Raw genomic sequence first — 17,123 nt, forward strand, 5'->3', positions numbered from 1 at the left:
TTTTTTTTTAGGTGAGGCAATCCTTGGTTGACCTCACAGATTGCAAAGAACTTGTCATTTTACAATCCCTTATTTTTTATTTTATTTACGCCTACAGTATCTGGCCTTCTCTTCCTAGGTGGTCTCCCATCCAAGTACTAACCAGCCCCAACCCTGCTTAGCTTCCAAGATCAGATGGGATTGGGCTTGTTCAGGGTGGCATGGCCATAGACTTGACTTTGTTTTTGATTGTTTTTCCCCCACACAAAATTTAGGTGGTAGAAGTTATTGTAGCAGCTTTTTAAATTATGGTTTCTGGGTTTTTCTACATGCTAAAGTTACCCTAAAAATCTCCTCAGATTTCTTCTAATAATTTATAATTTCATATTTTATATTTAAATCCTAATTCATTTGTAATTTATTCTGGTATAAGATGTAAGTTTGTTTGTTTTGCTTGCTTTCCAGAAGACATTTTATCTGTGATCTAAAGCAGACAACAAAAACATTCTTTAAACTACTTTTACTTAGCTTGCAAACGTCAACCATCACAAATACTCAGTAATCTGTACTGGATACTTATGTGCTAAGCACTGGCCTACAACAGACTTCAGACTTGTTAACGTTTTCCCCACTTGATAGATCGGTAAACTGAGGCTCAAAGACGTGACAAGCTAAGCAGTGGCTTGAACCCAAATCAGTTGTCTCTTTATTGTAATTGCTTTGCTCTCGTATAAACTCCAACTACTTATGAGTCTGAGACACCACCATGTGGGTACTTTGTTCCTCGTTAATTATTTCATCTGTGTTATTTTAATGTCACAAATAGACTATGGGCTCCTTGAGTTAGCTTGTCTTATGAATCCTATTCAATAAAATAGTTAAGTACATAATAGGGGTTGCAATAACTATTGGTCATTGGTCATTTGACTGATGGGAAGTCCATCGAAAGCTATACATCTTAAGTAAAAGTCATAATTAATTTAGAGAAAGAGTGACAGATTTATACAAGGTAATAATAATAATCTGAATAAGTTTAAATAGATTTTATTGCCTCATTTAGAAAAAAAATTGAACAAAACGCAAAGTGGCAGCAATGGATATATGGCCAAAAAATTGAGCATCTTTGCCAAATCAGCCACCATTTGAAGGTACTTCATTTGAAATTTTCATACTGAACTTTCCTCTGATTGCTCAGGATGACCCATGCTGGTAGGCCTGGTGACTTGGCATCTGTTGTCCATTCGAAGGGGGAAAGACTATCATTCTATACAAGACAGATGCTATGCAGACAGAGGGTCCTGTTCACCTGACATGGATGAACTGGATACAGGAAGTAGCTTGTTTTACCAGCTAGGTTCCTTGCAGGATTGCACAACTTCCAAAGGGAGGACACTCTCAGGTTTGCAGTGCCTGGGGCGTGGGAGGGGGTTATAAGCAAGCTCACCCTCGTGGGGGGAAGTGAGAAGCTTTCTCCCTCACAGCCACAGGAAGGGCTGCCTATGGGTGGGCTTTGCCCATCAGCAGGCCTTTCTGCTGAGAACTCTGTGAGAACTTATTACCCTCAGGTGTGACCCCATGCATTCCAGGTCGAGAAAGTCTGGTGTCACCCCTCAAGGAGCAACAACTCCTGAGAACATACTCCATTAGCTCAGAGCTAGGCCCTCCCTTGCTTTCTCCTTTGATCTTCACAATAACCCCTGGAATTACCTTCTATTATGCCCCCCACTCCCCTTTCCAGGTGTGGAAAACTGAAGCTCTGACCTTCAAGGTCCCATTGAGCGGGACTTCTGAGCCCAGACCTCCGATTCTGTGGCCCATGCCCTGTGATGTCCCCTGCTCAGCCTTGGGCTTTCGATAGAGACCTTGAGTTCTGCAACTGGGCTCTTTTGTACCATGAGCAAATCTCCCCAGCCACCGAATAAGAGCAGGTGGGATTAGAGTAGAAGTGAAGAATCCCAGGAGGAGGCGAGTGGCCTGGACTCCAAATTGCTCACCACCATTTGGAATCATGTTGCAGCCAGTAACTGAGAACTTGACTGTGTTCCAGGCACAGTGCAAAGTTCTGTACCTATCAGCTCGTTGAATCCTCACTGCCATCTAATGGGATGGTATTTTTATTATCCCCATTCTACACAGGTGGAAACTGAGGTGTTAAGTTAAACTACAACCACCTGACCGAGATCACTTAGCTAGCAGGTCACAAAGATGTCACTAAAGTCCAGAGCTGTCCAAAGGTGAACCACATCATGGATATTCAGATGCCAATGCTCAGAAGAGAAATATGTGCCAAGATCCGTTCTTTGGGTAGGTGCTAATTCTATAAATTAGCAACCAAGTTGTTAGCCACAAAGTCAGAGAAAGTTGACGTCTAAAAGGATCTTTGCAATCTGGTCCATCCCTTCATTTTACAGATCAGGAAACAAATCTCACAGAGAACAAATGGCTTGTCCAATATTGCACGTGTGTCCCAGGAGTTAGTGGCTGGTCCAGAGAAATAACCAAGTTTCCCGAATTTTACCTCGGTGCCTTAGCACTATGTCACAATACCTCTCAAAGAATGTTAGTAAACTGGCAAATTGCCAAGCCCACTGATTCAATGTCCCCACATGACCTTCTAGTTGGACTTGAACAAGAGAATCTTAGCAGCAATCACCATGGCGGCCAGCTCTATGCCTGTGAGGCAGGTGTATTCTTACTTCATGGCTGCTCAGCAGAGACAGTGTGGGCTGAGGCAGTTGACTCCTGTCCAGATGGATATCCTGGCCTTCCACTCCTCACTTTCTACGGGCAGACATGGAGAGTGATGGAGCGTATCACCCAAACCCACACTGTTCCCTCAGGGCCCTGCTGCTCCCGGGACACAGAGGGCAGCCATCTTTTCCACCATGTACTTTTCCTATAATGACCTTGCCTAAAATAGCTCTCAGGAAGACAAACAAGAGGGAAAAGGGTCATTGTCCTCACTCGATGCCACCTTAAATCCTGAACACTAATCTCAGTGGTGGAGTATTGGGTTTCTGGATGACCACAGGGATTTTGGAAGCCTTCGGGGGCCACCCCAGGATGGATGATCCCAGAGACTGAGCCGTTCTATGTGGGCACAAAGGGGCAGCCTATTTTCAACCATTAACAGTAACAACCCACCCCGCAGGTTTCTCATGCACAGGACAAGTTCAAATGCTTGAACAAAACCCCACATTGCAGTAGAGTAAGAAAGCCCCAGTCGGACAGGTAGGTCTCTACAGGTAGGATGGCCATCGTCACCCCACCCTCTGCCCTCCTGGGTCCCCTGGAAGGTTCCTCCTAAAGCACGTGGCCCAAAAAAGAACTACCAGCTACAGCAGGAAAGCTCCTCGTGTTTTCTCCAGACTTCTCAGAAAAACCCAAAGGCGGCCAGGTGAGCGGCAGCATAGGATGAATGGGGAAAGGAGTGGGAGGCCTGGGAGAGCTGGGGGCCTGTTCGACGCGCACTCATGTTTCTCTCCTTTTTTTTTCAGACTCCAGCTGGTTTACAGTAAAAAGCCCTCAGCAGCCACGAGGCCTCCTTCAGCTGTCACCAGCTCCCAACACACAGTCAAGCCTGTGCTTATGTTGGTTGCTGTGGAGACATGAGTGTGGGCATGAATGGAGCTGAATGCTCCCGGGCTGGGAGATGGAATAGGGCCAGGTGTATTTTTAAAGCCGTCTGGGAAAGCCAGTCACCACGAGAAGAGATTCTTTCCCTGGTCCATGTGTCCCTACGTTACAGACTGATTCACAAATACAAAATGGATAAAAGCTGAGCCCCTCTTTCTGCCTTAATTTGCTGGATATTTTAAGTGAAGTTATTATTTGAGTTTTATTTAGAACTTTTGCCTTTTGCCACAAATGCATCTTAGGGGATCATGACCTCCTGGCATGATAGTATGTATAGAGATACTATGAAGTTCTGGGGGGAAAAATGACAGAAAAAGTTTATATATCACACACCCAGCATGATCTTAAGTATTTACATTCATAATTAGCTCCCTTAAACTTCAAAAGTGATCCGTGAGTTAAATCTCACTTTCAGCCCCATTTTATAGATGGGGAAATGGAGGCACAAAGAGGGTAATTTGCCTGCCCAACATCACAAAGCTAAGGGAAACACAAGATTTGAACGTAGGCAGTGTGGTACTGGATGCCCTACTCCTAAGCACTAGGCAATTCTGCCTTTGCAGTGATTTGGGAAAGTCTTGATTTGGAACTTTGGCCCTGGCCTTGTGTGACTTCAGGCAAGTGACTACACCTCTCTGAATGTTAGTTTCCTCTTTGGTATAATGGAGGCTAGGAATGGCTTGTGAGATTGTTGTGAAGATTAGAAGTCATATACTTAAAGAGTCTGGCAAACAGAAAGTGCTCCAGGCAAGGCAGCTTTTAGTGTTAATGGGGCTCCCTTAGCAACTGGATCCCAGCTCCTGTATCACAGCAGAAGTGCAGAGCTGTAACTGCCACCGCCCAGAAAGGACGATGGAGTAGGCAACTGTGCAAGGGCCAGCAGAACCACAGCTGATCTCTTCAAGTATCTATGGCAGATGCTGTCACCTCCCTGCCCATATCTCTCAGCATTCATCAGGCCCTACGGGATTCCAGCTCCTGCCACAAGCACCTGTGACTATGCCAGACAGCTTCTCCAGCCAGGCGAGCATGTCTCCAGGGTCTGGTAGATAAATAGCCCAGTTCCTTGTCTTCCCAAGGTCCCCAGGTATTCTCTTATGAACTCCCCTGGTATTGACTGCCCACCTTTCCCTGACTTTCTTTCCTAAGCCCTACTGAGATCACTTCCTAAATAAAGTACTTGCACCCAAATCTTATCTCAGGGTCTGCTCTGGGAAGGAACTCAAATGAAGACAGTATATATACCTGTACCTTTGAACCTGATGTCACTTTAAAACTGCACTCATGGGACACTTTACCCAGTGGAAAGGTGACTGTGGTAGACTGAATAACGGCCCCCCAAAAGTCCAGATCCCAATTCCTAGAACCTGTAAATGTAAACTTCTATGGCAAAAAGAACTTTGCAGGTGTGATTAAATTAAAAAGTTTAAAGATGGGAAAATTATAGGGGGTGAGGGGAGGGCGCTAAATGTAATTACAAGTATCCTTATAAGAGAGAGGTAGAGGAAGACTTGACATAGAAGAAGGTGGCAAAGTGACCACTGGGTGGCCATGGGAAACTAATACAGGAGCTCAGAGGCCAACTTGAACAGTGGTTCTCAAAGTTTGGTCTGTGGGCCGGCAGTATCAGGAGCACCTGAGATCTTAGAAATGCAAACTCGGGCCCCATTCCAGACCTACTGGATAAGAAACTCCGGGGATAGGGTCCAGTCAAGCACCTGGTCTTCCTAGGTGGTCTCCCATCCAAGTACTAACCAGGATTGACCCTGCTTAGCTTCCGAGATAAGACATCAGGCTTGTTCAGAGTGGCATGGCCGTAGACCATGGACCGTGGTGCCACTGGGGTGTGAACCCAGGACCTTCTGTGAGTCAAGCGGATGTGCTAACTGCTACACTATGGAACCATATCCCAGCCGTCTGTGTTTTAACAAACCTTTTTGGTGATTCTGATGCTGGCTATAGTTCAATACTTAACCCTGGCTTGTCCTTAGAATCACCTAGAACACTTTAAACACTATCAGTGTCTGATCAAATGCCCCAGAGATTATGATTTACTTCATTTAGTCTGTTCAGTTTGGACACTGGGCTTCTATAAAGCATCCCAGGTGATTCTTATGTCTAGCCAGAGCCAAGAACCAGTGCTATAGCTTGAGCACCGGTCCAGAACACTGACTTCAAATTGAGCTCTGCAGAGCTCGGGACTTCTGGAAAAGTTCCCTGAGACTGCTAAAGAAGGAGCAGGCAGAGTCCAGACAGCAGGGCTTTCGGCCCCAGAAGTTAAACAGTCACATGCCCAGATGGGGCTAGACAGGTAAGTGTCCTGAGGAGGTTAGACCAGGTGGGAGGCAAGAGGGGTGCGGTGGGGACATGGGAGCTGGGACTGAGTGGCCACCAACCGCTCAATTCCAAACAGTTTTTGCCATATCAGGTTGTGGTCAGGACCACCAGGTCATCCTGGTTTTCAAGAAGTTTATTTTTTAAGAGACATCAGAAATATGCTTTTAACTAAGGCGATCGAGAAATTTTTTTTTTCTCTCTCTCTCTGTCCTTTTTTTTTTTTTTTTTTTTTTTTTTTTTAGCACTACAACATAAAGATTGGATTTGGTCCTTGGGCAGCTGTTTCTTGAGCTTCGGCTCTGCCGCAGGTGTCTCGTCCACCTCGTGGGACCAGCGGGCCAGCCAGACAAGCCCTTCTCAGGGTGATGACAGCAGCTCCACGTGGATGGGACATTTTTGTCTGGCCACTGTTGCTTCCCAGTTCCAGGTATGTAATTGGCACTTATTAAGGTTCCATTGAATGAATAAATCCTCACAGCAGTCCCGTGAGAAGAAGACTATTACACCCATATTACAGATGAGGAATTTGGGGCTTGCCACAATTGTGGTGTGACCTCCCCACAATCACAGAGCAAAGAACAGAGTCAGGATTCCAACCCAGGATCCATCACAAAGGGACTGCTGGGAAGGGCAAATACGACTGTAGCTTTGAGGATAATTGGTACCAAGTATATGAGCAATACAAGTAGCACTTATGATGTGAACTGCATTTAAAGAAGATGGAACACGAGCTTATGTGGTGACTCATTGAAGCCAGAAGGGCATCCTCTTCATTCTAGAGCTGCAGTGTTTTTGTATGGTTGCGGCAGTGGTGGTTGTGAATCTCAGGAAGGCAGGCGTGAGGGTGGTGAGTGGCAATGTGGGAGCTTGGCCCTAAGATATCTGAAGGGAAAGCCTCCCATCTCTCACGCCCACCTCTCTCTGTCTGAGCTGGAGATGAAACTACTGCTTTATTCAGAGGCTTGGGATGCGGAGAAGTGGCAAGGCAGGGACCCCTGGAAAGCCCTTTAATTTAAGAACCCTCACTGATTATATTATCTAGAGGAAACATGGGAAGCTAAATTGGAGGAGATGGCTGGGAAGTGCATTATGGAACATTAATCAATAGCTGATCAACATCAGACTCAAGCAAATGGCCCATAATCTACTGCCGAGAACGTGATTGGTTCCTTAGTGGCGGCCTGGCTGGCTTCCAGTCAGGGGAGCACAGGGCTGGACATCAGGTCCTATAGGCCACAAAACGCCTGCTTTTGGTCACATCCCAGCAGGCAACTTGAGAAGATTCCAGCGCCCGAACAGAATTCACATTCTTCTACATGACTCACTCAGAAAAACTGGATTTGGATCTTCTCGCCACCTGGTCTCTGAGACCTTGACCCGAACAACATCTGGAGAGTTCCTGCCTGCCTGAGAAATCCAGTGCTAGCAGAGGGAAGCCACACGGGTCTGTGTGGGTACAGCGCAGACTGGCTCATAGTGCCCGAAGAGAACGTCTGTGGAGTGGTATCCCCTTGACTCTAGAAAGGCTTCATCTGCCAAAATACCTTGGTTGAAGCTCATTTACTGGAGTATACATTGGCTTAGAACTCTATCCCCTGTTAAAATACAAATACTTTCAAAGGAAAGGTAAACCAGTATCTGGGCAAGTCATGCACACTTCAGTACAGTCGTTTTCAATATTTTGCTAAGAGCTCTGGGCATTGATATCTTAAGGAGAAGGTAGTTGGAAATGGAGAATAAAAAATTTAGTAATAACTATGTATGGTGTCAGATGGGTACTAGTCTTTACTTCACTGGAGTGATCACTTTGAAGTTATATACATGTCTAATCACTGTGTCGTACACCTGAAACTAATATATTTACGTCAACTATAATTGAAAAGAAAAATTTCAATTTATGTCAAGAAGGAATGAAGAATTTTTAAAAAGAATCAAGTGCTGAGTTTTCAGAGGCTAGAAGTGTAGGCTACCAGATTTTAATAGCTAATATCATTATTTATCCATGGTCATAAGTATATTTGGTCTACACTGGTGAAAGACCCAGACTTACAGTCAGAGGGCAGAATTCCAGCCTTCAGCTTTCCCACAAACCAGCTCTGTGATCTTGGGCAAGTCACTTAGCCTCTCTGAACCTCTATTTCCTCATTGGAACAGTGGGAGTGATGCCCATCCAATCCCAGGGATGTCGTAAGAATTACATAAAGCGAAGCGTGTGGAAGGTCTGCTTATCTATAAATATTATTGTCTTTGGGTCTGTGATAGCACATTCTAGAAACTGAACAACTTCTGAGCTGCATCTGTGAATGGATATTGAAGCTGAGTCAATCCACGGACCCATAGTGAGCCCAGCCAGGGCCAGCCAAACCCGGGCTACATCAGCTAATCCTTAGTAGACCCACAAACATATGAACTTCAGTAATAAGTGATTGTTTTTTAAGCCATTGAACGTGAGGGCGGTTTATTACCCTGCAATGGTTAAAACAACATACCGAAGTTTGGGTTCCTGACATTTAGAGTTTTAGAGCCATGTTCAGTAGAATTTACTCTAAAATGTATATGACATTTACCCGCCTTCTTAAGCAAAATAAAGTGAACACAATTCAGTCTTTACTGGGTCATTCCTGCTCATCATAGTGAAGCCAGGTAATGTGCTACAAGTCAATGATACCCTCAGGGGTTATACACAGAACGCGAGCTCCAGAAATAACCCCAATGTACTATTCTCTAGTGTACTATTCCCTAATTCTTTTATTATATTTCTTGTAATCAATCGTATCAGCTGTCTTTTGTGGCTGTTGTTGTCATTGTGTATTTTTCCCTCTCTTTAATTCCCTCTCCCCACCAATTTCCACCTCTGACCTATGAATGTTGTCGGTTCCCCTTAAGAACTTGATCTAATGCGGGGCCGTCTCCCCCCACACACTCTGGAGGTGCACCTCCTGCCTGGTGCAGGGTGGGGCGGCGGGGGAGGGCTGTTGCAGGAGGATGCAGGGGCGCCAGTGGCCGGCTCGGCATACCCGGGGTGTGAACCCAGGACCTTCTGTGCGTAAAGCAGACGTGCCAATCACTACACTACAGAGCCACTACGCCCTCCCCCAATTGTATGTTTCTTCAGCAGCAGCCCCCTCCCTCCCCAAATCTAATGTGCTACAGCTAATTCAGCACCCTTCAAGAAACCTGCTATCTAAGCTTGTTAGAATGGTATCCAAAAGAAAAGGTAATGGGGCTTGGAGCAAGGGCCTGAGATTGTTTTTCTGTGGATCAAATGCATGTGCTTTAGTGCTCAGATTTCTATCATCAATTTTGGCCTCTCTGATGCATTTTTGGTTCCCTTCCTGGTTCTCCTCTGGGACCTGATAGTGGAGGTAGCCAGGTAATACGCATCTGATCCAGGCAGCTGGTGCTGTGTCTGGTGTTGCTGGAATATTGTCTTTCCTGGAGAGAGTGGAGGTAAGAACCAGCCTACAGGTCTGTAGGAGCTCTTCCCACCACAGCCCCTCTTTAGAGAATTTAGCATGTGCTGCCTGTGCTGCCTTTATTTCAACAGCGAATGACCATGTGTTCCCCCAGAGTCCCACTTGTCTCTATGTCCCCTGTAGCACCTGATGCAATGCCAGGCACGCAGTAAGCATTTACTAAGGTATGGTGGGTGGAATGGAAAGATCTTCCTAGTGGCCATTTCTATGTGCACAGAGCATGTCTTCTTCAGAAGAGTAAGAATCTATAAGTTTCTGAATATAGAATATTTCACATCACATAGTTGGGAAATACTTTCAAAGGATTAACGTTCTCCTGTATCAAGAAACAGTTCCCATTTCGGGGCATAGATTTATTTCTAAAGTGTGCTATCAGGAAACCCTGGCAACTGAAGGAAGGGGACAAAGTCAAGTGACTCTACAGGAGGACACAGATATTTTTTGGTCTGTTGAGCTGTCACCTTAGTGATTCCCCTCAAGCCCTACCTCACTGTTTCACCACATGTCTGAAGACCACAGTCCCAACCAGAAGATCTGGACCTAGCAACTCATGAGGAAATGTCTACGGATGTGAGGGCTAGCTGTTCTACATACCCCCACCCGACCCCCCTTCACTCTGCACCCCAGAGGCTGGCCCCCACGACGGCATCATCGAGAAGCTTCCCTGCCTGGGCTTCAGGTTGGGTTTGGCCAACGAGAGGCACTGCCAAGAGGAAGTTGGCCTGGAGGACAGAGAGATGGAGTTACTGCTTCTCCACTTTCTCCCTGCTTCAGGGCCCTCTGGGATCCAAGCTCCTGCTCACGGCCCCTCCTCCAAGGTCCCAAATCATCCTGGGATCCATTTCCCCATTTCCTCCTCTTGCCTTTGCAAGCACAGGGGAGGCAGAGGCTTCCTGTGGTTGCCAATTTCTCGACATCCCTTTGTGGTTCTCGTAACCCCACCTGCACCTCTGAAAGTGTTCCTTTCATTCAAGTCTTTTCATCAGAACCATCGGAGTTGCTTCTTTTTCCTGCTGTTATCCTGACTGCTACAACCTGCTCAAAGTCTCGCCTCAGAGATGTCTAAGCTGTGCCAGGGCTCTCTCTAGGACAAGGAGTTCAAAGACAATCAAAGGTTTTCTTCTCTCTAGCTTTCAGAACTCATTAGTCATTTTGGCTCTATCTAAATTAAGTGGCACAAATCATGGCAAACCCCAATCTACATTTACAATGTGCCAGACACTGTTCTTAACCTGGGGAAATATTGAGGCTTAGAGTCTAACACCAAATCCCTCCCAGAAGTCAGAGAGCCCGCCAGAGGCAAGGCTAGGACCAGAAGACCAAACGTCCTTAAGTTCTAAGCCTTCAGCAGATTTTACAGGAATCTATGGCCCAAATGAGGTTAAGAACCACCACGTCAGACCAAATTAACTATCAAGCTTCCCCTGCTTGAATAGTAAAATAACGGCCCACTCACTCCCAGAAGAAACTTGGTGCTCTCAACTTGAACTTGTGGGGAGTACGTTGGCATATACCCATGGTGGCACAAGCACCCACCTTTCCCACCACCCCCCCAACCCCACCACAACATTCCCCACCACAACATTCCCCACAAACCTCCTTCCCTCTCCTTCAGTTTCTCACACTTTTACAATTACCCCCACGCCCTTCTCTTAGTCCTTCCCTCCAGGCCCACACTGGCAGCTCATAATGTTGATGAGCCGTTTTTATGAATGGACAGAGGTCTGGGACGGGATTCAGAGGTGTGCCCTCTCTCAGAGCCTGTGTTTCCAGCAAAGACGGTGAGGGTGAAATTTCTGCCTTAAATTAACATAGTTATGAGGTTCATGTTTATACTATGACTGAAACTGCCGTTTCTGGGGAGATGACTTGGGCGAACTAAGGGAGGGCTGCGAGGGGACAGAAAGCCAAGCCCGGGGTCTGCACGCCTCCCTCGAGCCCCCAGAAACATTTAACTTTCCTCAGAAAGGTTGACCTAGGCCATGCTGGTAACTCGATACTTCCCCACTCTGGGTGAGACAGGACAAGGGCAACAGCCTGGTGCCCTCAGGAGAGGTTGCCAGGCCGGCAGGAAAAGTCCCCTTCTCCTCACCTCCTGGTGCTGTGCCTGGCAGACACCCAGCTCCAGGCCTGGCTGTCGCTCTGGAGCTCCCCCCACTTCTCCCCAGGAATCCTTCTCCCAGAACCTCTGGCTGCTTTATCTGAGGCTGAAGAGAGGTCTCACCCCAGGGACAAAGCACAACAGGAAAGCAGACAGAGCTGGAGAAAGGGAAGACCTAGTCCTGGGGCTACACCAGAGAATCAAAAGGACTCCCTTCCCCTTCGGTGGGGCGGGGCTGGCAGCCGGCTATCACTGCCATCACTGCAGGAGCCAGGCCTGTTCACTCCATATCTTGTTTGAGTCAAGCCCCCTTCAGAAGGGGCAGGGATGTATTTATAGAAACGTCTGGGGCTCACTCCTCTCTCACTTGCACTTCTCTCTATCTCTTTTAAGTTCCCCACAATTCCCAACCAAAATGAAATCACGCAGCAGATGAGAAGTGGGGGGAGACCCTTTTTTAAAGGGTCTCTGGCTTGAAGCGGCTGCATGGAGGCCATTTGAAACAAAGACAGAAGGGACTTCCAAGACTAGCTCGGGTGACAGGAAGCTGCTAGGGAGTCCATCTCCCTTCTAGCTCCCTCCGCCAAGGGTAGAATGGGAAAAATATCAGGACATAATGTAAAACAATCTTCTTTCCTCCCCCCACCCCCAACATGATGGAAGAGAGGAAAGTTGTGGTCATCATTTACCTGCGGAAATTGGGAGGACACTGTTGATGAAAGTAGGCTGAGACACAATAAAGCGGAAGAAAAGCTGAAGATAAACTCCCAAAGTCATTGGATGCAGGACAACCATGCTGCCTGGGGTCTGGAAAGTGTCAAGTTCTCAGCAGCCTTGCCTCCCAGCTGCTGTGGAGCCTTGCTTATCTCTGCTTTTGTCTTCACCACTGCTGTTTGCCTCTCTCTCCCTCTCCTCTCTCTCTCTCTCTCTCTCTCTCTCTCTCTCTCTCTCACACACACACACACACAATCTCACAATCTCTCTCTCTCTCTCTCTCTCTCTCTCTCTCTCTCTCTCTGTCTCCTTTCCCTATGCCTTTACCAAGAAAGAATGCCAACCATTTCCCATTAAACCTTCTCTCTACTTCACAGGGTTATATTTATCTCAAGCACAGGATCAAATGCCCACATTAAAATTAAGATGTCAGAATTTTCCTTTTTGGAGACTGTGGTAAGTGGCTATTGAAGAGGTGATGAAAAGGCAGCCAAGTCTCAATGCTCACGAGAAGCAGTCCTTAATGGTAGATAGATTTCCTAATTGATTATCCACCAGCATCTACCTGCTCAGGACTGAGGTGTCCTGCATCATCACAGACGCAACTCTCCTGATTCAAACTGAATTTCCGTGGGGGCAAATCCTTCTGCTGTCAGTCAGCGACATTTTCACCCACTGGGTAACAAATGTAAAGTTGACCTTGGATTTTTTTTTTTCTTTAATCATTCAATAAAAAGTGTGTGTGTGTGCGGGGGGGTTATATTTTCCATGAAAAACAGTTTTTTCCATGAAAGAATGTTTATTCTCTCTCCAGAGAGAGAGAGAGAAGTTGCTAACTTTATCCCATGCAAAGCAAGATAAATGAAAAGAGCCAATAGATTGGAAAGTGAATAATTATTTTATCAAACTATATTTGGAGAAATAGCATCATTTACTTCTTCTTTGGCTAGACAAAATTCTTTAAATAAAAAGTATTGCATCCTTAAGTGAATACCTTTTATGAGTTTACAAAGCCTGTTATAGAGATTCTTAGATTACTAAAATAATTTAAATAATGATTCACAGCCTTGTCCATTTTGCTTTAACTTACATGACATACTTCCGGTGCCTCATGGCTTAATTCAGAAATGGCTTGGCAGTGACGGGACGCGGGTCCAGTAACTGACCCTCGCTCTGCGGGGAGGTGGAGTTGGGTAGGCGAGACACAAGGTGAGATCCCACAGCTCTAGCACCAGATGGGCTTGACTCCCAGCTCTGCTGTGACGGTGGACAAATTATTTGCTCTCTCCAAGCCTCAGTTTTTCTATCATAAAATGGAGGCACGTTCCCTTTAAAGGTTTGTTGGAAAGGTTAAATGAGGTAACATGAGATGAATCATACATTAATTAAAATTTGTGTGAAGACAGCAAAAATGAAACCCAGGGAGCCATGGTAGATGGAGTGAAAAGGTGGCCAGCAGAAACCTCTCCCAGTCCTGTATGCATATGCCACTCTTCCCAGCAAGAGGTGGAATCTATTTCCCCTCCTGGCCTTGTGATTGGCTTTGACTAATAGAATGTGGCTAAAGAACCACTGTGCCCTTAACAGGCCTGGCAGCGTCTGCTTTTGCCTTTACTTGGAAGCCAACTGTCACATAAAAGTGTCTAGACTATTGAATAGGGCACAGGGTGGGGGAAGCAGCCACCCCCCAGCTATTTGACCGTCTCAGATAAGGCACTAGACATGAGAGTTTGGCCAGTTTGGATCATCTACACTCATCCAGGTCTCCAGATGGTGGCAGTCACAGAAGCGATCCCAGATGAGACCAGCTGAAGAACTGCCAAGGTGAACTCGGCCCAGATTACAGATTCATGAGCATATAAAATGGCTGTCATTGCTGCTTTCAGCATCCTGAAGCCACTAGGTTGTAGGATGATTTATTACACAACAATGGCTAACTGATACAGGATTCATAAGAAAAGCTTTTGAAACCATAAAGAATATACTTGGCTTACATTCGGAATTAACAGTACAGTTTAAAGAGAGACATCCCCATTTAGATGCTCCCAAAATGTTTAATGGAAGAATGATTGTTGGCTAAACCCAACCAGGAAATTGTCAGGATTGCTCTTGTTAACTCTTAAAACCCACAGCCCCAGCAGTGGGGTGTTGGTGGCTTGGAGAAAGGTGTAGTCTATCTGGGAAGAAGGTAACTTGAGTAACTTGGTGCCAGAATCCGAACTTCTACCATCTAGCTCAGATTCCTCCTCTGAGCAGCCAGAGTGATCTATTTCTTCTCTCAGCATACAGATTTCACCATGGACCACGAAGCTGGCACAAATTACATCAATTTGTCCTGCCTGTGACACCTGCCGGTATTGTTTTGGAACTACTTCTAAACCACTTTGTGTTACTATTTTCACTTGTGTTAACACACTACAAGATGGAGGGCTGTTCCATAGCTCTGTGTACCCCCATGGCCCCTAGGACTGTCCCCGTCACCTAATAATAGAACCTCAACAAAGTCAGTTCCATTTGATCAAATCACACCGTTGTAGGATGAAAAGAAAAGAAACTAGGAAAAGTACCATAACTTTATGCTCCAGCCACAATGAGCCACTTGCGTTTCCCAGAATCCCTTTGTGCCTTTGCACATACTGCTGGCTGGCTTTGGTGAGTATAGTGAGAGAGTGGGGGACTGCAGACGGACCGCCACCCTGAGTTAGAGCCTGCAAACAGGAGGCCGAATGTACACATTCAGGCCACTGGGGGATGAGTGACTGCTGATTAAAGTTACTGCAGGAATCACTACCCTCTGAGGAGGCCCCAGCACAGAGGTATTTATAAGGCCCCAACACTTACTAAACAGCTTTTTATAAATTTCCATTTCCCATGTACCATGCATTTTATGAGCCTATTTCTTATGAGGTCACCCTAAGTGCCCAAGGCAGAAATTATCATCTTTTCTTCAAACCCTCTTGGAAGGGCTCTGAATCTTTCAGAATCTATTAACACAGGCTATGACATTTTTCCAGAAGGAAATCATTGGAGAGTTAAAAAAGGCTTCCACCAATAAATCCAGTCAAAGTTCGAGCCTTCCTTCTCAGGCCTTGTAGGTGGGAGTGTATACTAAATAATCTGGGGGTACCCATCAACACTCAACATGTACATGCCATTTCACCCAGAAATTCTACAGAAATACACACACAGCTGCCCACTGGTTTCGGTGCAAGGATGTTCATGATGACAGCCTCATATTTGAAACAGCCTGATTCTCCATGAATATAAGATTGGTTGTATAAATAACAGAACCTCTATTCAAACATTATAGTCATGACAAAGAATAAAGTAGTGTCTGCAACAAATGATACTAGAAAAATTGATCTTCCATATACAAAACAAATAAAAATGAACCTTAACACTGACCTTGCCCCACATATAAAAATTAGCTCAAAGTAGATCATAGACATAAATGTAAGAGCTAAAAGTATTAAACTTCTAGAAGAAAACAGGAGAAAATCTTAATGACTTTGAATTAGGAAACGATTTCTCTTTTTAAATTAAAAAAAAATTTAAGTAAAAGCTACATATATTTAAATAAAAATTACATATACAAAACACGATGTTTTGATATACTTTGTGAAATAATTGCTAGAATCAAGATAATTAATATACCCATTACTCCATATAGTTACCCTTTTTCATAGTGATCATTTAAGAACTAATCTAGAAATTTTCGAGTATACAATATAGTATTAACTATAGTCCCCATGTTGTACATTAGATCTCTAGATTTTATTCATCCTGCATAACTTAAATTTTGTACCTTTTGATCAATAATTTCCCATTTCCCCCAATCCGTAACTCCTGGTAACCATCATTTTACTATCAGCTTCTATGAAAAAATATTTCTTTTTTTTTTTAATTCCTTAAATAGGACCCCCAAAAGCACAAACCATAAAAAAAATGTTAAATTTCACTTCATCAAAATTTTGAAACTCCTGCTGTTTGAAAAATAAGGTTAAGTTGAAAAAACAAGCCAAAGACTGGAAGCAAATATTTGCAAAAGTTATATAATAAAGGACTTGCATTTAGAATATATAAAGAACTTTTACAACTCAATAATAATAAAACAACCTAATTAAAAGAACTGGGCAAAAAGTGTAAATAGATACATCACCAAGCAGATACAGAAATGATAAATAAGCACATGAAAAGATACTCAACATCCTTAGTCATCAGGAAAATGCAAATTAAAACCATGACAAATTACCACTACATACTACGCAAATGGCTAAAATGGAAAAGACTGACAATTCCAAGTGTTAAAACTACGAACGACCCAAATAATGGCCATCGATCACTGAATGAATAAACATAGTGTGTTCAGTGCAATACTACTCAGCAGTAAAATGTAATAAACTAGTGAAATAAGTAACTTGGTTGAATCTCAAATGCATTACGCTGAGGCCAACACAAAAGACTACATACTGTATTAATCCATTTATATGGCATTCTGGAAAAGGCAGAGCTACAGGGACAGAGAACAACGGGTCCGTGGTTTCCAGGGGTTAGTTAGGATTGTGAGAAGAGCGCTGACTCCCAAGGCAACTGTTGGCGGCAACGAGAGTGCTCTGAATTTTGACGGGAGTGCTTGTTTGCTTTATCAAAACTCATTGAACTATACTGTTAAAAGGGGGAGTTTTACTTTATGTAAATATTCCCTCAATAAACCTGACTTTAAAAAAAATTAGAAAAAGATATTTCACATTTATGCACTGATGTGGGAAGTTGTCCACGGAATATCGTTGAGTGAAACTGGAAAGTTGCAGTGCATCTAATCAAACATATGAGCAAACAAGCAAATCTGTTTATCAATGATTTATATGTGCAAACAGAAA

General features: G+C 44.6%; 1 protein-coding gene and 1 pseudogene across 2 annotated transcripts in view; both read right to left on the reverse strand.

Annotated features, from left to right (window-relative positions):
- COLQ (collagen like tail subunit of asymmetric acetylcholinesterase) overlaps positions 1–17,123 on the reverse strand; it is a 74,211-nt gene that overhangs the window by 42,923 nt on the left and 14,165 nt on the right. Inside the window, exon 1 of one of the 2 annotated variants that reach the window (XM_016140241.2) lies at positions 12,219–12,481. The exons of the other annotated variant lie outside the window; for it this stretch is intronic. Coding sequence (XP_015995727.2) covers positions 12,219–12,324 — 106 coding nt within the window. The 5' untranslated portion in view covers positions 12,325–12,481. Of the gene's footprint in view, positions 1–12,218; positions 12,482–17,123 lie in introns of those variants that run through there. 2 annotated transcript variants of the gene reach the window in all.
- LOC118602618 lies at positions 89–212 on the reverse strand (annotated as a pseudogene).

The sequence above is a fragment of the Rousettus aegyptiacus genome, unplaced genomic scaffold (assembly GCF_014176215.1).
Source record: "Rousettus aegyptiacus isolate mRouAeg1 unplaced genomic scaffold, mRouAeg1.p scaffold_m13_p_4, whole genome shotgun sequence".
In the NCBI taxonomy this organism is placed as follows: Eukaryota; Metazoa; Chordata; class Mammalia; order Chiroptera; family Pteropodidae; genus Rousettus; species Rousettus aegyptiacus.